Consider the following 20947-nt stretch of genomic DNA (forward strand, 5'->3'; position numbering starts at 1 on the left):
CTCACCCAGATAGGCCAGTCGTGTGAGAAACTCGTCATCATGCAAGCCGTAAGACAAGTGAAAATTATGGTCAGTAAAACAAACTAAGCTCTCAATTAAAAAAAATGTGTCAGTACTTTGCATCCTTGATAACCAGCGCACTTCTGCATGTTGTAAAAGCCTAACATGGTTGCTGCCCATATCATTGCATAGTGTAGAAAATATGAGAGTTCAGGGGCCTTGCTTTAACAAAGTTAACCATTTTCACTGTAGAGTTCAAAACGTCTTTCAAGCTGTCAGGCATTCCCTTGGCTGCAAGAGCCTCTCGGTGGATGCAGCAGTGTACACAAGTTGCGTCGGGACCAACTGCTTGCACACGCGTTTACCACTCCACTATGTCTCTCTGTCATGGCTTTTGCGCCATCAGTTCAGATACCAATATGAGCAGCAGCTACGTTTGGCTACATAAGGCCTGTTAGTGGAATTCCTGCAAGAGAGTAACGGTTAATGTGATTGGATGTTAATTATTTCACTAGGCTACCTATATTTGACATTGTGTTGTTATTTCGCTGAACACTAGATGGTTAAATTTAATTTTGACACCAAAAAACGAGGCTACCCAGGCAAGGAAAAAACCTCACTCAAATGTTTAGCTACGTTGGAAAATTTGAGAAATAAAAATGTGAATCACACAGATCTGCAATGATAGTCTGAAATGTATGTACATTGTAGAAAATCATATAGGCTATTATATATCTTCAGACATAGAAGAAGCTATTCTTTCTCTGGGTCACTGAACAGTCATGCGGCTTTCAAGACATTGTTATGTCATTGTTAAAACCATTAATCTATTTGCATTAGAGTAGACGACAAGCAAATGAGGCTGTGGTAAAGTTAGAACAAAATGTACTGCGTTGGATAATATTAAATGCAAGAACATTTTAATTATAGCCCAGTAAGCCCACCCATGTGCATTACAAATGCTTGAAACAGAGCATGTTACTACTCTTTTTGAACTCTAAAATTAAAATATATTAAATTGATAAGTGTATGACTGGTGTTTCAGTTAAATTTTCTTTTCCAAAACGAATGAAAATCACGGTCTGAATCTAATATGCAGCTTCCAATGCACATTGGCTACAATAAACTGTGTGGGCATTCAGACTGCGATTCGATTGGCCAGACATCCTGTCACTTTTGCCAGTTCAAGTCTGGTGTTGACGTAATCTTGTCTGCCTCTAAGCCCCGCCCCAAGAGGAGCTCAGCCGACTTGGACTTGAATGAGGTGAGCTCAGAAGCCCGTCAGACAGACGGATACAAAGTAGCACAAGCTGTTCACAAACATCGGGGATACTGGAGTACCGACGGCAGGCTGCGGCCCGGGGAGGGGGGGAGGACGAAGGCAACTGTGACCCCAGACCCCTGACTTCCACCCGAAAAGAATTTATAGAGAAAGAAAATATCGTTTTTATGTGATTTCTGCACCGTCGCGCGCGCTAGAGAAGTGAACTGGAGAGAGATCTTCGATACGTTTTTCTCCTACATTTCCAGATTTAAATGTTCAACTTCATGGGTCTAATAAACGGTACAGCGGCCATCCAGACCAATGTATCCTGTACATGTAACTGCAAACGCTCGACTTCATTCCAAAGCATGGAGATCAGTAAGTACTTTTTGTTATGTTCAAGCTGCTACTTTTCTGTACTTTTCTTTCCCACTTCGAATGACCAAGCTAGTCAACCAAGCTAAGCTGTCTGTTAGGTCTCGCAGACTTCCATTGCGTGGCTGGTAGGCTAGCTAGCTTAGCTATCTATCCAAGCTCTTTCTGCTTTCAATTCAGCAAAATGTCTGGCTGACTGCCCGGTTTTTATGTGCAACGTTTCTCAGCCATAACATGTCACAGCTACTTTTTGTCTTGGGGATTTTTGTCAACTACAAAAGGTCTAGACTGTCTGCCGTGGTTTGACATGATGAAATGAAAGCTTATCTGGTCGTCATAACAAAGTTGACTCTTGTGCAGGCCAGACGTCTGGCTATCTCTGATTTCCAGTAATTGGCTCTAAATAAGGTCAATTATACTTCCATAGAAGGGGGCACAGTGAAGACATTTTATAATACAACCCGTGTAGATGTATTGTGTATGCATATTGACAATGAAAACAAATTAATTAATTCTGGTTATTGGAGTGATCTTGTAAACCTAAATCTTGATCATACCATGCAGACAGTGGGCCAAATATTTAATGGTGGCATGAGAGGCTTTCTTTATCACAATAACATTTAAATCAGTAGATTGATTATTCTACCAGGGATTCATAATGAATTAATAAAACACAATAAATCGGTTTACAAATAGAAATATGTATATTTATTTATGAAATAGTTTAATTAGAGTAGAGGGGTGATTATTAGACATTAACAATAATTGTATTAGTATCGTCTCTTCTAAATCCATTCGGAAATGTCGTTCAGTTATAATAGAGATTAGATATAGTCACAAACTAATTTAGGAGTAAAGTGGAATTTCCTATAATGACAGTTGTGCTAAGCTCTGCCTGCAAGAACTACATGATGTTTTGTCTAGAGATGGAGGGGATAAAAAAGAGTGAGAGATGGTCCTTGGTTTGATAAGAGAGTTTTCCCAAAGAGACAACCAAGTCTGGATATCTTAGGGACGGATCTGGACATATTGAATTCCTCAAAGTAATGGACTGTGAGCTCATGTCTCCTGCATACAGTCTCCTCTTTTCTACACAAATATTTTTAGCCAGGAAAGAGACAAAATTCACCCCCCCCGGTGCAATTATGGAATTTTGAACGTGATCTGATCTTGATTTCCCCATAATAAATGCGCCTTCTTGTATCCTGTCTGTAGTGCTTTGTTTCTCTGTGGTAGGGCAGTCTTGACTGAAGATGAAGTGTAGAAGGTGCATGTCTGAAAGTGTTTCCATTATCAGAAACAAATGCATTAGGAAGCCACTGCGTTTTGTCTAGACAGCCCCCTGAAAGAATGAGACGTGGTGGATGACAAAGCTTCAAAATCAGATACATGGAAAATCTAAATACCACGGCCAGAATTAGGTTATTCACTTTGTTTGCCTCTGTTACTCAAAAACCCAGCCTATTTGGGAATGCTCTATCTCTCTAAGCATTTAAAGGAATATGTTGAAATCAATTTCAATGCTTATCTGACTGTGTGGGTGGTGGTGGGGAGCTCATCTCAAGCTTCGATTTGGTGCTGTCTGGTGTTCTAAAGAGCAGAAAGCCAATGAAAGATATTCGACAACCCACACTTCCTCTCAATCTCAGATGATATTTGTCACAACGTTATACAATACACTTATTCAGTACACACACTCCTCTTTTCCCCCTATGTCTTCAGTGAAGCTGTATATTTCTAAGCTTCCAAATACTGCTTAACAATTTCATGGCAGGTAGCCTTTAAACAGTTAAGAGCGTTGGGCCATAACCGAAAGGTCGCTGGTTTGAACCCCAGAGCAGGCCAGACGGCTAGATGAAAAACTGTCGTTTTGCCCTTGAGCAAGGCATTTAACCATAATTGCTCCTGTGAGTAGCCCTGGATAAGAGTGTCTACATTTGACATGTTTGTCATTTAGCACCCTATTTATTCGATGCAATGATAATAAACACTGGTGGAAAAGAGTGTTTGATGCACTATACCAAGTTATCTAGCCTAAATAAAGTCATTGATAAAAACGGACATTCTATGGCTATTTTTCACTGCCCAGACTAGAGGGCTGAATGAATTGTTTCTTGATTTGTGATGAATTCCTGTTGATGATCATTTGATTTTGTCGAGGTTCTGGTTCCTTCCCAGCAAGTGCTTTGAAGACAGACTCCAAGAGGAATCAGAAAAGACTTCACTCTGCTCGAGATAGCGAGTGTGATACTTTAATTAATCGTAAAACAATACTCTCCCATTATACAAACACTAAAGGTTTAGGTTTTATTTTAATCGGTTTCGGTCTGTCCCCCAAAAAGTGAAATATGAGTTTGCCTTTTAAGGGCTTATTCTCACTGAATAGAGTTATGGGGGTGAAATGTCTATTTACATAATATGTGCATACAGTTGAATTCAGAAGTTTACATACACTTAGGTTGGAGTGATGACAACAACTCGTTTTTCAACCACTCCACAAATTTCTTGTTAACAAACAAAGTCATTTTTCCAGCAATTGTTTACAGACAGATTATTGCACTTATAATTCATTGTATCACAATTCCAGTGGGTCAGAAGTTTACAAACACTAAGTTCACTGTGCCTTTAAACAGCTTGGAAAATTCCATAAAATGATGTCATGGCTTTAGAACCTTCTGATAGGCTAACTTACATAATTTGAGTCAATTAGAGTTGGACCTAAGGATGTATTTCAAGGCCTACCTTCAAACTCAGTGCCTATTTGCTTGACTTCATGGGAAAATCAAAATAAATCATCCAAAACCTCTGGAAACAAATTGTAGACCTCCACAAGTCTGGTTCATCCTTGGGAGCAATTTCCAAATGCCTGAATGTACCACGTTCATCTATACAAACAGTAGTACGCAAGTATAAACACCATGGGACCACGCAGCCGTCATACAGCTCAGGAAGGAGACGCAATCTGTCTCCTAGAGATGAATGTACTTTGGTGCAAAAAGTGCAAATCAATCCCAGAACAACAGCAAAGGACCTTGTGAAGATGCTGGAGGAAATGGGTACAAAAGTATCCATATCCACAGTAAAACGAGTCCTATATCGACATAACTTGAAAGGCCGCTCAGCAAGGGAGAAGCCACTGCTCCAAATCCGGCATAAAAAAGCCAGACTACGGTTTGCAGCTGAACATTGGGACAAAGATCTCACTTTTTGGAGAAATGTCCTCTGGTCTGTTGAAATAAAAAATAGAACTGTTTGGCCAAAATGACCATTGCTATGTTTGGAGGAAAAGGGGGTAATCTTGCAAGCCGAAGAACAGCATCCCAACCGTGAAGCATGGGGGTGGCAGCATCATGTTGTGGGGAAGCTTAGCTGCAGGAGGGACTGGTGCACTTCACAAAATAGATGGCATCACTTGATGCAGGCATGAAGTTAAAGCTTGGTCGCAAATGGGTCTTCCAAATGGACAGTGACCCCAAGCATACTTCTAAGGTTGTGGCAATTGTGGGAAGCTTGTGGAAGGCTATCCAAAATGTTTGACCCAAGTTAAACAATTTAAAGACAATGCTACCAAATACTAATTGAGTGTCTGTAAACTTCTGACCCACTGGGAATGTGATGAAAGAAATAAAAGCTGAAATAAATCATTCTCTCTACTATTATTCTGACATTTCATGTTCTTAAGGTGGTGATCCTAACTGACCTAAAACGGGGCATTTTTACTTGGATTAATTGTCAGGAATTGTGAAAAACTGAGTTTAAATGTTTTTGGCTAAGGTGTATGTAAACTTCCGACTTCAACTATACACTTTTCTATTTACATTAGCGACGGGAATGTTACGAGTCGAGAGAGGGTTCGGTATACGTTCTTGCGTCGCAGCTCAAAAGTACTGTAAATGTCACAGTAGCCACTAGCCAGGAGGCCAAGCGAACTATTCACTTAGCTAGCTACTAGCTAAAGTTATGCAAGCAACTCTTCATGTGTCTACCATATTACACTTAATTATTGCAACAAAACCATATTAATCTCTTTTAATAATGCAACAATTCATAAGCATGTCAAGACTTTTTCTTTGACTGTAGACATTTTTACTTCAATACAAAAGCACAGAGTTACTGCTAGCTAAAGCTAACAGCACATCATCAAGTAATGTTAGCATATCATAATGAACAATTACCCCTCTAATACGAATATACGAGTACAGTAGACCTACCTTTTAACATTACAACCAACCAATAATTTTTATCAAATCATGCAAATCATTAGGCTTTGTGGTAAAATCCAATTGTTACTGAGAACTTGGGTATAATTCACTGGGGACTTCAGCTGTTTTATATGAAGCCCTTTCCCACCACCCCAAAATAAAATACATATAGATGATCCATATAGGTTATGTTTCTTCATTTGTAGCATTGTATGGCAATTTCCATCTGTCCACGTTGTAGAAATTAGCACATCAGGGCTGCCACAAACGTGTAATAAACTTGCCAGCTTGTAGTCCTAAAACAACGGGCATTAGTTAGCATTTTCTACCTCTAGTTCATTGAGCATTCCTATGGGCAAAATTAATGGGGAAAGGAATGGAGCTTTGGGATATATGCCAAAAATAAGGTCTGAGGTTAACACAGGCTTAGGAGATCTTATATGTTTCATTTTGTTCTGTGAGATAATATTAGTCAGTTAACGTGACATGAATTATGAAGCCTTTACGTGCTCAAAATGTCAGTTGCTAACGAGTCGCTAACTGTCAAATGGAACTACAACATTAGTCATACATTTTTTCACGTAACTATGTCGACCACACAGATTAGTCTACGAAACAGTCCACCAAAAAGCTAGTTAGCTTAGTGAGCTTTCTGCTTCCCAGCTCGAAGGAAAATGCAAGGATGTTATATTGTTTGTTTCAGGCTGCAACCTTTTTACTTGTTTTTATTACATAAATGCATCAAAATTCACAAATAGTAATATTAGCTGATGAGATTCTCATAAAACAAAATATATAAGATCTAAGCCTTGGTTTACTGCAGACCTTATTTTTTATGTTTATCAAAAACAAACAATTTCTCCATAGGCTTTGTCCAACAAGCCATGGCGGAGTTAGCTTCTGTAAGTGTCTACAAAACGACTCCATTACTATTGCTCTCTATTTGCCCTAGCACTTTTCATTTGATTTAATAAAAAAATATTTACACAAGCGTTGAAAAGAGGGACAAAGTACTGTTATTTTGGCGGATTCACCTCATGATTTGTTTAACCGGGTTTTTGTTTTCATCCTCGCTAAGGAGTTTTTCCAGGAGTTAAAAAAACAAACATATGTCCTGATTAGAAAAACATCTGGTCCCAGATTTGTATGATTTCCTATCAATTTTTTAAAAATAGTATTGACATAAAAAAAAAACTGTTGAGAGAAATGGGCTTCCATAGATTTACATAAGCTCAATGCAGCCGGCAGGCGGCTGCTACTGTGACAATTTCAGAATGTAACAGGCTGTTACTGCAATTTCAGGTAAAAACTCAATAAAACAAGTCTCAAATTTAACCAAAATGTCTATACATTTCAGCTGTTTCAAAGACATTGCTCTGCTATTATCATTTACACTGTAGGAGTGTTGAACTCAACTAAGACAATACACTACCCTGATCGGAAGGGGGGCAACTGTTGGGAGAGTGTCGTGCACAACCTCCAACGGTAGACATTATAATTTTGCAACTTTATACAAGTATTGGCTCTCGAGAATTGATACCTCTTGACTAACCTCTCAAATGTCCCTTTGCTATTGTCAATGTGAAAACAATCTAATAGGCATGTCAATGTCCTCCGGGGTATAAGCCACAGTAAACACTGCTCTACAACCAACTAACTAATAGCAGTTTGGTGTATACGTCAAAATAATGCCTTGGAGGTGTGAAACCAACAGAGCAGTCAGTCTCGCCAAAGCTAATGAGGCTTACAAACATTAATTCAACCTTAAATTCTCAGAAGGATTGGAAACAAGGAAGGGCCTTGGGCAAGGGATGGTTGTCTCGCTAATTTCCATGGGGAATTCATTTCTCAATCAATTGTAACATTTGATAATGAATAATATGATACATTGTGGGTTCTGTCCATATTCTTGCTATTCACACAAAAGTTTGAAGAAAGGAGGGATCCAGTGCAGTCAAGATGGGCCTAATCATTTGTCGCTAAAGAATGTAATTTTTAAATAGGCCTAGTATTGTGCCCACTCTAATTTAATTTGGGTTGTATACTGTTTTTAAGAGCAAGGGCTTTTCTTTTGAAAGAGGAATTCACACAGTACACCTACACACACCTGTGAACCAGGCTGGGTGTCTGGCACGTAACTTAATTTTCCTGCATCCTTACTCTGAAGACAGTTGGGAAAACAGGCATCGGGGAACATAACCAACCACAGACCGTGGAATGTTCTGCGTTCGACACCATTTTCTCTCTCTCTCTCTCTCTCTCTCTCTCTCTCTCTCTCTCTCTCTCTGTCTCTGTCTCTGTCTCTCTCTGTCTCTCTCTTTTAGCAGGTCTTCAGTTGAGCAGGTCTTCAGTTGAGCAATCTGCACAGGAGCCCATATTCCCCCAAAGTGGTGTTTGTTCATGCATTCTCTTGTTTCTCTGTTCTCTTTTTGTTGGTAAGGAGAGAGTCTGTCTGACTTGCTCTCATAGGTCTGAATTTTAAGTGACTGTCATTCTTTAGAGAACAGAGCACATCTGCAGATTTGTTGGAATCAGAGCGCGGCAGCTTAGAGGTTGAGGTGATTTTAAATTAAAACCTATTCTGCTCTTTCTTATTGTGAAGTACAGTCTTGATTGTGATCAAATTGGACTTGGGTGAGCAACAAAGACTGTCCTTCATCTCTTTCTGTTTTTGGAAACCACTAGGTCTATTTTGGTGTATTTCTTGTCATGCTGTAAATCTCTTAAATGCTGGCTAAATACATTTCAGTGTCTCGTGGGGAACGTCACCCCATTGGCTGTGTTGGGATTCTCATACTAAAAGTATTTACCTTGTACTACACATAGCCTACTACTTAGAACATACTGTTAGTATAATGTATGCAGTAAGCTCCTACATACTACAGTTACACACTAGGGCAACATGCTGCTGTTCATCCATATTAAGGAAATTTTCTATTGCTCCATCATGTTATCGACCACCATTTGTTCACTTTTGCTCTTACAGCCGTGCCCTTTTCTGTTTGTATTGAATTGTTGGTCTAAAAAGGGTGATTCTCTTACTGAAAAGTGTACAGTGAACTCCTACTACATGAAAAGGCTAAATTAAGTATGACATCCTGTCATTCAAGGCATACCCCAATTCTGACACATTTTTGTATACTGCACATCTTTTTATTCTTGCATAGTGTACACTAAACATGTACTAAATAGGATGTAGTATGATTAATTGGATACAGTCTTGTGAAATAGGATGGCAATAGCTTCAGTATTCTAAGTGTTATTTCAACTATCAGGCACCTTCTTTTCAGTGCCGCTAACACAATCCCCACCATTTTATGTTTATTGGAATAGCACTTCCTATTTACTTGTTTTGAAGAACAAATGATTTATGATTTGTAACCGTCTGGCCGGCATAGAACAGGCCCAGGCAGTGACAAGACGGACCACCCAGGAAAGTCTAGCTCAAAACGCCCCCCCCCTACCCCAACTTCCCCTCTCCTCATACCCAAGAAAACAGAGAATCAAATCTGCTACTAATTCAAGAGAACATTAGGAATATTCCATTGGACAGGATACAGGTTTTGTTCAGTAACTCCCTCCCTCCTTCACTCTTCTTTCTTTCTATCACTTGTTCCCACACAGTGCTATTCTCCCTTTTCCATTCTTTTTCAGTCAGGTGCAAACATGACAATGGTTGGTTGATTATGCCATTTAGTGTTTCCTCTTAAGATTATTTTAGAATCGGATAAAATGAACCGTTAATCCAACACAATTACTTCAATGAAATGAAAGTGGTTAGATAGACATTTTTTGAGGTGGGCAGTAACCTGTTAATGGTTAGGCTACCATTAGTTCTTATGCCTTCGACACATGTTGTTCTTTTGTAAATGGGGGAATATTTTTTTTCCTCATTAGGAGCAAGTCGAAAGTGACCTATTCCGGTTACAGAGGCCTAATAGAGGGTTTAATTATAATTTACCCTAATGTAGCAACATCAGGGTCATGTTCAGTGGTCATGAAATGGACGAAAACACTTTGAAACGGAGATGTGAAATGGGGAGGTACAATACTTTCTGAACTTGGGTCAGGGTGAAAGTAAGAGTGCTGCACCATTTCATTTCAGAGCTTGTGTGACTGCTCATGTGAAACCATTTTTAATCAAACCCTCATTTCTATATTATATCATAACCGTTACCAGGAGTCAAGATCTCTGACTCAGGTTGAAAGAATGTAACTTTGGGAGTCTACTATTTGCTCATACCTTCAAATTTACCTCCCTCCCCTCATACCTCCCTCCCCGGATCCTGCATGTACAGTAATTGCAGGGTATGATTATTTTAGTCACTCTATAACCCTGTGTGTACACCATCCCCACCCACCTAACCCCATCTCCATGGGTTACCGAACTAGGCCGCAGCCAAAACCAATGATCTCATCAGTACCACTCACTGCCCAGTCATTGAAAAAACACAAGCCTCTTCCCTTTGAAGTCCTTGCTCATCTGCTCTGACACACCGGCTGTGCGTGAGCTAGCTAACCAACCCAATCCATTTGCATTGGAAATGAGGTGGAAGACACGACCTGGCAAAACCTACCAGCAACACGGGAAAAAATCACAAAATGAGTCCTGACCACAGACCTTACTCACTCACCCTACTTATCAAGACTATAAGATACTTTAACTCCCTTCAGTTCTCCCCCTACGGCTCTATCTGTGGGTACCATTGGGCCCCTGTGAGGACTTGCCTGTGTACAGTACAGGGAATAAGGGTCCACAAGCAAGCAGATCGAGCTCTGAGCTGTATAATGCTTTATCTCCCCACCCCCTTCAGTTGTTATCAGTGTAGTCCTGGGCTCCATTCCCATCCAGTCACACCCCCCCCCCCTCCCCTGCCTCCCTCTACCCCTGCTCCCTCGCCCCCAGCCCTAGGGGGATAGGCACTAACATGCATGTCCTTTGTTGTCTGAAGCTGGCCAGAATGCCAGACTGGGGAGACTTTTTTTGGAATTTAGAATTTATTTGGGTTATTCAGTTCTGGGAAAAGAGTGACTGAGAGAAAGGGAAGATATTAGTGTGTGCGTTAGAGGTCGACCGATTAATTAGGGCCAATTTCAAATTTTCATGACAATCGGAAATCGGTATTTTTGGGCGCCTATTTATTTTTATACCTTCTATTTAACTAGGCAAGTCAGTTAAGAACACATTCTAATTTTCAATGACGGCCTAGGAACGGTGGGCTAACTGCCTCGTTCAGGGGCAGAACGACAGATTTTTCATCTTGTCAGCTCAGGGATCCAATCTTGCAACATTAGTTAACTAGTCCAACGCAATAACGACCTGCCTCTCTCTCGTTGCACTCCACAAGGAGACTGCCTGTTACGCGAATGCAGTAAGCCAAGGTAAGTTGCTAGCTATCATTAAACTTATCTTACAAAAAACAATCAATCATAGTCACAAGTTAACCACACATGGTTGATGATATTATCTAGGGTGTCCTGCGTTGCATAGAATCTGACTGAGCATACAAGTATCTGACTGAGCAGTGGTAGGCAGAAGCAGGCGCGTAAACATTCAGTCAAACAGCACTTTCGTGCATTTTGCAAACAGCTCTTTGTTGTGCGTCAAGCCTTGCACTGTTTATGACTTCAAGCCTATCAACTCCCGAGATGAGGCTGGTGTAACCGAAGTGAATTGGCTAGCTAGTTAGCGTGCGCTAATAGAGTTTCAAACGTCACTCGCTCCGAGCCGCCTTGTGGTTGTTCCCCTTGCTCTGCATGGGTAACGCTGCTTCGATGGTGGCTGTTGTCGTTGTGTTGCTGGTTCGAGCCCAGGGAGGAGTGAGGAGAGGGACAGAAGCTATACTGTTACACTGGCAATACTAAAGTGCCTATAAGAGCATCCAATAGTCAAAGGTTAATGAAATACAAATGGTATAGAGGGAAATAGTCCTATAATTCCTAAAATAACTACAACCTAAAACTTCTTACCTGGGAATATTGAAGACTCATGTTAAAAGGAACCACCAGCTTTCATATGTTCTCATGTTCTGAGCAAGGAACTGAAACGTTAGCTTTCTTACATAGCACATATTGCACTTTTACGTTCTTCTCCAACACTTTGTTTTTGCATTATTTAAACCAAATTGAACATGTTTCATTATCTACTTGAGGCTAAATTGATTTTATTGATGTATTATATTAAGTTAAAATAAGTGTTCATTCAGTATTGTTGTAATTGTCGTTATTACAAATAAATAAATAAAAATCGTCCGATTAATCAGTATCGGCTTTTTTGGTCCTCCAATAATCGGTATCGGCGTTGAAAAATCATAATCGGCATAATATGCAAATAAATTCATAAAAAATCCTACAATGTGATTTTCTGGATTTTTTTCCCCTCATTTTGTCTGTCATAGTTGAAGTGTACCTATGATGAAAATTACAGGCCTCATCTTTTTAACTTGCACAAATGGTGACTGACTAAATACTTTTTTGCCCCACTCTACATGCATGTTCAACTAGTCGACTGGTTGATTGTTTGGTCGATAGGCTATTGGTCCACCGAGATATTTTTTTTATCCAGCAGTAGCATATAAATGGCACGCTCAGTGAACTAATCCATTGCGGAGGCAAAAGGGTATGCCAGGTGTACTCTCTGCCTGAAAGAGATCAATTATGCCAACAAAGGGTATCCGGCTCTGCTGGCACATTGTAGAACAGATGTCCACAGGCAGAAAGTATGCAATGTAATAATGTGAAGTATAGCCCAAAGATATTGTTTTTGTTGTGTTGAACTTGACAGTAACACGTATGTGTGTGTGTGTGTGTGAGTGAGAGAGTGAGGGGGGATTATAAAAATGTTAGTCAGTGATTGTTATTTTTGCACACATGTAGCCTTGTGCACTTGATCAATGTCTACTATAGTGGGCACTATAATAGAGCAAAAATAGAATGTCTGTTTGTTTCATTCTATTTCTACTTTAAGATGTTTTTTTCCTATAGTGTTTGTGTCTGGTTACAAGCATTCTATTATAGAGGCTGTCATGGCTAACTGCAATATTAGTGTATTGTTTTTTTTTTATCAAGACTTGAGTGTCATTTGCAGTAAAGTCTAGGCAACAAGTAACATTGGATTGCTTTCTTACATTTTTTTTAGCTGTGTGTTAGGTTCACATTAACCACTTTCTTTTACACAAAGAGTAAGATCATATTCTTTGATGTTTAATTAGTTAAAACCTGCATTTCCCCCTAGCAGGGATTTTTTTGTTTGTTGGATGTTTCAGTGCAACAAAAAAAGTGTCACCTTTTTGGGCCCTCACCAGTTTGCATCCCAGGCATCCCAAGTAGGTTTATAGGCTACCTGGCTTGCACGCAAATGTATGCATATAAATGTGCCCACTTGTTGATCTGATAGTGTTTCTGATTGTTTTAATACACCACCACTAATGAGCTGTGGAGATTCTCAAAGTAATGTTTTCATCACCTCAAACAGCAAGCAAACAAGTCTGTTTTTACATCCATTGATATTGACAATAGATCCTCAATATATTTGTAAAATCTTTCCAGTTCTTTCCCTTTGATAATCACTCAGCGTGAAAGGGAAAAAATGTCATGCTCTGATCCAATGGTAATGTCATAAAATAGGCCTACCTGATTACCTCTTATCCCTTGCGCAGATAGACTACAGCTGTGTCTGTCCCAAGCTCACTGGTGCAGGAAACTCTTACATGCTGACCACACTGGTCTCCTTGCATGCGTGAGTGTTGCAAAATACATTTACATATACATGTTATTCAATAATTGAATTCAAACTACTTGCGCGTCAGCGATCATCTGCATAGCTAGGCGCTAAAATAGACCTTGGTTCTATTTTAGATGCTTGATGCACTGTACGTCCCGCCTCTTCCATCTCCTCATTGGTTTTAGGAGCATATACCCATGTGGGTGATTGAAAGTTGAACATTCCAGTCCAGTTGGTTGCTGTAATGTACCGTAAAGTTGGTTGCCAACCGCCATATAAAATCCACAGAAGAAGAATGAGACTGAACAAGGAGAGATAACTAGAAACTATGTTTCCCCGTTTATCTGTGGATGAATAGGGAACACACGATTTTGTGTGACTGAAAATGGCTCAAAATTCTACAAGGATCCAGTAAAAGAAAAAGGGGCTGTGTACATTTCAGGTAAAATAACAACCCAATGTTTTTATCCCAGGAAATAATAGTGAGCAACAGTAACTGTGCTTGTTGAATATCCATGAATACTTCATAATGTTTCGCCTTGTCCCCAAATTAATATTGTTGGTTCAGAGTTCGTTTTGATATTTCAACCTGCTTGTCTTGACCACATCTGGTGTGACTGGACAAAATCCACATGCGCGCGATGGCAAATGACATTTCAATAGCATTTTGGGTCATTCCATGTGATTTCAGCAAGCTATGACACCCACCATCTCAAATTGTTCTGAAATGGTTTCTGTAGTCATAAACAGATAAAGATAAGCATACCTGCAACATTTTGTTCAAAGACAATTTGGCCTCTTTGAAATTAATTGAATGCACCCAAATTGGCCATATCATTTATAGGATTCATATAATATTCAGCAAATATAGTACCCAACGTCTGATTTCGACCAAACCTCTTCTTAACAATGATTTAAGACGTGAAGATTCAAAATAAATGTTCAAAAGCCAGCCACGGACCTCCAAGACCCCATATCAAGCCCACCCAACAGCAAGTATACAGTATCTGTTCTCTATGGTTTGACAAGTAGTATGAAGCTGCGGCTTGGATAAATATTTATTCAACCTATGTAATGTATTCTCAGCGAATTTGGTTCTGTTTATTTTTCCCTTTTCAGAGAAGTTGTCTATGTCCCATCACACAACCTGATAATACCAGGTTCTAACCCCTAGATGGTGCTGATCCTGCTGTTAGGTGAAAAAAGTGTGAAGAATCCCCTCCCCTCAATGTTAACTCAAAACGTAATATTTAAATGATCATGAATTATACACGTACAATTAAGAGCTACAGTTGGGAGAATGTATTTTTCCAAATAGATCTCAAAGAAAAATCATATGAAAACAAAAAACAGGACTATTTATTATTAATTTCATTCTTTCACTTTCTTTTCTGTCTTCAGTGCATCTCCTGTTGCAGTGATGTGTTCAATAATAATGGTTAACATGATTTTTGAATGACTACCCTATCTCTGTACCCCACACATACAATTATCTGGAAGGTCCCTCAATCGAGAAGTGAATTTCAAGCACAGATTCAACCACAAACCAGGGAGGTTTTTCAATGCCTGGCAAAGAAGTCCACTGATTTGGTATACAGTAGGTAAACATTTTTTTAAGTAAAATAAATAGACATTGAAAGATACAGGCGTCCTTCCTAACGCTGTTGCCGGAGAGAAAGGAAACTGGTCCGAGATTTCACCAAGAGGCCAATGGTGATTTTAAACAGTTGCAGAGTTTAATGGCTGTGTAAGGAGAGAACTGAGGATGGATCAACAACATTGAATTTACTGTACAGAATAAAAATGTTCCAACACATGCATCCTGTTTGTAACAAAGGACTAAAGTAAAACTGCAAAACAAATGTGGCAAAGCAATGAGCTTTTTGTCCTGAATACAAAGCATTATGTTTGGGGCAAATCCCAACACAACACAACACATCGCTGAGTACAACTCTTCATTTTCAAGCATGGTGGTGGCTGCATCATGCTATGGGTATGCTTGTCCTTGGCAAGGACCAGGGAGTTTTGGGGGGGATGAAAATAAACAGAATATAGCTATACGCACAGGCAAAATCCTAGAGGAAGACCTGTTTTCCAACAAACACTTTGAGACAAATTCACAAGAATTCTTGGCCTCAACAGCTTCCACCCCCCCCTACCCAAGCCATAAGACGGACAATTTATATTGACACCCCGCCTCCTTTTTTTGTACACTGCTGCTACTTGCTGTTTATTATCTGTGCATAGTCACTTCACCCCCACCTACATGTACAAATTCCTCAACTAACCTGTACCCCCCGCACACTTACTCTGTACCGGTGCCCCCTGTACACAGCCTCGTTATTCTCATTGTGTTACTTTTTATTATTAGTTTTTATTTTAGTCTACTTAACTCATCTTGAACTGCATTGTTGGTTATTGGCTTGTAAGTAAGCATTTCACGGTAAAGTCAACACTTGTTGTATTTGGCGCATGTGACAGTAGGACAATAACCTAAAACACAAGGCCAGATCTGGAGTTGCTTACCAAGACGACCGTGCATCTTCCTGGGTGGTGTAGTTACATTTTTGACTTAAAACTGGAAACTGGAAAATCTATGGCAAGATTTGAAAATGTCTGTTTAGCAATGTTCAGCAATCAAGTTGACAGAGCTTGAAGAATTTTTGAAACAATAATAGGCAAATATTGTACAATCCAGATGCGCAAAGCTCTTAAAGACGAATCACTTTCAAAGGTGATTCCACAGATTATTGACTCGGGTGTGTTAAATGCTTATAGAAATTTATATTTTTCTGTATTTAATTTTCATTAAATTTGCTAAAATATCAGCAACTAAAAAATTCACCTTGCCTTTATGGAGTATTGTGTTTACATGGGTGGAAAAATATATTTAATACATTTTGAATTCAGGCTGTAAACACAACATTTTGAATAAGTCGAGGGGTATGAGTACTTTCTGAAGGTAATGTACAGAGCCATTGAACAGTGGTCACTTTGACAATTTTTACATACTGTTTTACTTACTTCACATGTTGCTTCTAGCCAAGGCTCATCCTGTATAACTACTGCTGTACACCTTTGCTATTCCTATACTGTTTATACCCACTGTCATACACATACTTTTCGTCATGTAGTTTGTGTAATATACAGTATGTGGACACCTGCTCTTTTCAAACATCTCATCTTCCAAAATCATGTGCATTAATGTGGAGTTGGTGTCCCCTTTGCTGCTATAAGAGCCTCCACTCTTCTGGGAAGGCTTTCCACTAGATGTTGGAACATTGCTTCGGGGACTTGCTTCCATTCAGCCACGAGCATTATTGAGGTCGGGCACTGATGTTGGGCAATTAGGCTTTCATCCCAGGTCAGGGCTGTGTGCAGGCCAGTCAAGTTCCACACCGATCTCGCCAAACCATTTCTTTATGGACCTCGCTTTGAGGGTTTTGTTTTGCTGAAACAGGAAAGGCATTGCGCACAGTGATCTTTGGCTTGTGTGTGGCTGCTCAGCCATGGACACCCATTTCATGAAGCTCCTGACTAACAGTTATTGTGCTGACATTGTATCCAGAGGCAGTTTGGAACTTGGTAGGGAGTGTTGCAACCGATGACAGACGATGTTTACACGCATCAGCACTAAGCGGTCTCATTCTGTGACTTTGTGTGGCCTACCACTTGGCGGCTGAGCCGTTGTTGCTCCTAGACGTTTCCACTTCACAATAACTGCAGTTACAGTTGACCGGGGCAGCTCTAGCAGGGCAGACATTTGACAAAATGAGTTGTTGAAAAGGTGGCATCCTATGACGGTGCCACTTTGAAAGTCACTGAGCTCTTCAGCAAGACCATTCTACTGCCAATGTTTGTCTATGGAGATTGCAAGGCTGTGTGCTCGATTTTATTTTTTATACACCTGTCAGCAACAGGTGTGGCTGAAATAGCTGAATCCACTAATTTGAAGGGATGTGTGTGTGTGTCACTTTGGAGTCCAGAGCAAGCAAAATCGTATGGCCTACCTGTAGCAAACTAAGTGGAGGTTGCAGGAGGGCACCCTGCCAGCAGAGTGCTTGTTGCCAGCCGGGTAGCCCTGTTCTTTGCCAGAATATGTTACATCTTCATCCCATAATATTGAAAGGCAGTGCAATTTTACAGCTGCTTTTCTTTAGTCATATAGCCAGTAGCCACCCTAATTAGGCATATCTGAAAATGATCAATCAAATTGGCTAGTAGTAGATTGCTAAACTATTTTATATGGATGATAAATGTTGCCAGGTAAAACTAGGGGAAATTAACAAGTTCTTTCTGGTCACTAATCTGGATATGTGAGCCCTTTGTGTGTCAATGCTGATGATTGGTCAATAATCAAGATGTGCAACTTTTTGGTTCTGAAGCATAGATGAGAATTTAACAATGATTGCAGGCAGTGAGTTCAGACCAAAAACAAAAAATGTATACTCCTAAAAAAACATTGGGTGAAAATTATACCACCATCGTAAAGGGCACATTGAAGACAGGAAGGGCAAAGGGGCGTGTGCTCTGCAAAGGTAAAGCCTTGTCTGTGCAGGTGTTCTGCACAGGTGTTTTGCCGCTCAGCAAATTATTCCAAACAAAAACACTATTTCCTCTTTCACTAAACCACTCACTCCCTCACCCTCCTCTGTTTTGTGTTTCGCTTATTCCTATCCACTCGGAACATTTTGTAAATTTTTTGGGGGTCTGTGGGATACAGGACTGTACCACTGTAACCGCAACAATGAGAAGCACTCGGTTGTGTGCTCCACCAGCTGCCCCTCCCTCTTTCCATTTTACATAGCCCACTCGACACCTTAACAGCTCTCTTCTCTCTATGTAATAGTTATCTCCCACCCAAACATACAAACAGAAGAAGAGTGAGGATGAAACAGAATGAAAGATATCAACCTGCCTGGAGCTCAACGGAGACGGCACCTTATTGTTCTTCGATACGAGGGCATCCATTTTACCATGTTCATTTTTGGATTCATATATTTTTATAGTAATATGCGTGCGCAAACCACATCACAGGTTTTTGCAGACTCACCCCAGCGACAGTATCTAGGCCCTCTGCTTGCTGCACACAGCTTCTCTGCTCTTGCAATCCTGGCTTTATTTAGCCTGCCTACACACGCGCGCACACACCAACCCGTTTGGAAGAGATCAGTAATATTAAGAGACTGTTGCTCCTCTCTTTGTGACCCAGACCCCAGTGAGAGAAGCGGATTAAAATGGCGGATCCCCTAAAATAATGTAGGAGAGAAGTCGATGCGTCAAGTGTGACTGGGTCGTCCCTGTTTGACGACTGTGGTGCATGAATGGAGCCTGCAGACAGTGGGAGGCGACTCAGACACTGTCTGGCACTAATAACAGTGGTGCTTGTGTAGGAGCATGTGCTTGTGAGCAACCTGGGTGAGTAGAGGCTAAATGTCTGCTCGCATTAGCGAATGCAGTTGTCTGTTATTGAATCAACCGCTTGAGTTTTGTTTCTCTCTTTCCCCTCGAGTCTTCTGTGAAAGTTAGATTGGTCCACCAGCACATCTGGCCAATTTGGAAAATATCAACGTTTAAAGGAAGGGTTTCTTCGATCACTCGGTTGCAATTATTCCCAAACAATATTTTTAAAGATGCGTGATGGAAACACTTTTTTCGACTGAAAACATAATCACCTGGAGAATTTATCTGCAGGAGAGAATGACTTTTGGCAAACTCCAGGTGTATACTTTTGTTGGATGACATGAAAATAGATGTCTTTGGCCATACACAACAATGGTGGATTTGGCATCGAAATGAGAATGCACGAGCAGAAAATAAAATCCTGGGACCGTTCTTTAAAAAAAAAAGTATTTCTTTTAACCTTAATTTTACTAGGCAAGCCTAGTAAAATAAAAATAAATAAAAAGAAGCAACACTGATTGACAATACATTTCACATGCTGTTGTGCAAATGGAATAGACAACAGGTGGAAATTAAAGGCAATTAGCAAGACACCCCCAATAAAGGAGTGGTTCTGCAGGTGGTGACCAGACCACTTCTCAGGTGCTACCAGGAGACAGGCCAGTACATCAGGAGACGTGGAGGAGGCCGAAGGAGGGAAACAACCCAGCAGCAGGACCGCTACCTCCGCCTTTGTGTGCAAGGAGGAGCACTGCCAGAGCCCTGCAAAATGTGCATGTGTCTGCTCAAACGGTCAGAAACAGACTCCATGAGGATGATATGAGGGCCCGACGTCCACAGGTGGGGGTTGTGCTTACAGCCCAACACCGTGCAGGACGTTTGGCATTTGCCAGAGAACACCAAGATTGGCAAATTCTCCACTGGCGCCACTGTGACAGACGTGACAGTCTGGAGACGCCGTGGAGAACGTTCTGCTGCCTGCAACATCCTCCAGCATGACCAGTTTGGCGGTGGGTCAGTCATGGTGTGGGGTGGCATTTCTTTGGGGGGCCGCACAGCCCTCCATGTGCTCGCCAGAGGTAGCCTGACTGCCATTAGGTACCGAGATGAGATCCTCAGACCCCTTGTGAGGACATAAGCTGGTGTGGTTGGCCCTGGGTTCCTCCTAATGCAAGACAATGCTAGACCTCATGTGGCAGCAGTGTGTCAGCAGTTCCTGCAAGAGGAAGGCATTGATGCTATGAACTGGCCCGCCCGTTCCCCAGACCTGAATCCAATTGAGCACATCTGGGATATCATGTCTCGCTCCATCCACCAACGCCACGTTGCACCACAGACTGTCCAGGAGTTGGCGGATGCTTTAGTCCAGGTCTGGGAGGAGATCCCTCAGGAGACAATCCACCACCTCATCAGGAGCATGCCCAGGCATTGTAGGGAGGTCATACAGGCACGTGGAAGCCACACACACTACTGAGCCTCATTTTGACTTGTTTTAAGGACATTACATCAAAGTTGGATCAGCCTGTAGTGTGGTTTTCCACTTTAATTTTGAGTGTGACTCCAAATCCAGACCTCCATGGGTTGACACATTTGATTTCCATTGATGATTTTTGTGTGATTTGTCGTCAGCGCATTCAACTATGTAAAGAAAAAAGTATTTAATAAGAATATTTCATTCATTCAGATCTAGGATGTGTTATTTTAGTGTTCCCTTTATTTTTTTGAGCAGTGTAGTTCAGTATTTGAAACATTTATTTCATACAGTCATTTTTCCTAGTCTTTATCAAGGGTGTCAGTAATTTCGGACCCCACTGAGTATTCAATCGGGTACCCCTTTGTTAAGCGACTGACCACCCCTTTCTCTTCCCCATTTAAAGCCAAAGGATCATTCACTGCCCATCTGGCACAAGTTCTCACACTTGTTAAGCAGAGGTTCTCCCTCTCTATAAATACAAACTCCCTCTGTCACTCCAAGCCCCC

At 40.8% G+C, this 20947-nt stretch overlaps 1 protein-coding gene across 2 annotated transcripts in view; it reads left to right on the forward strand.

The window, feature by feature from the left end:
- Positions 1-1269: 1269 nt before the first annotated feature.
- Positions 1270-20947, forward strand: part of pmepa1 (prostate transmembrane protein, androgen induced 1) — a 79906-nt gene continuing 60228 nt past the window's right edge. For both annotated transcript variants that reach the window (XM_064965474.1, XM_064965475.1), the window contains exon 1: positions 1270-1642. In XM_064965474.1, coding sequence (XP_064821546.1) covers positions 1537-1642 — 106 coding nt within the window. In that variant the 5' untranslated portion in view covers positions 1270-1536. The remainder of the gene's footprint in view (positions 1643-20947) is intronic.

This window comes from Oncorhynchus masou, chromosome 5, assembly GCF_036934945.1.
Source record: "Oncorhynchus masou masou isolate Uvic2021 chromosome 5, UVic_Omas_1.1, whole genome shotgun sequence".
In the NCBI taxonomy this organism is placed as follows: domain Eukaryota; kingdom Metazoa; phylum Chordata; class Actinopteri; order Salmoniformes; family Salmonidae; genus Oncorhynchus; species Oncorhynchus masou.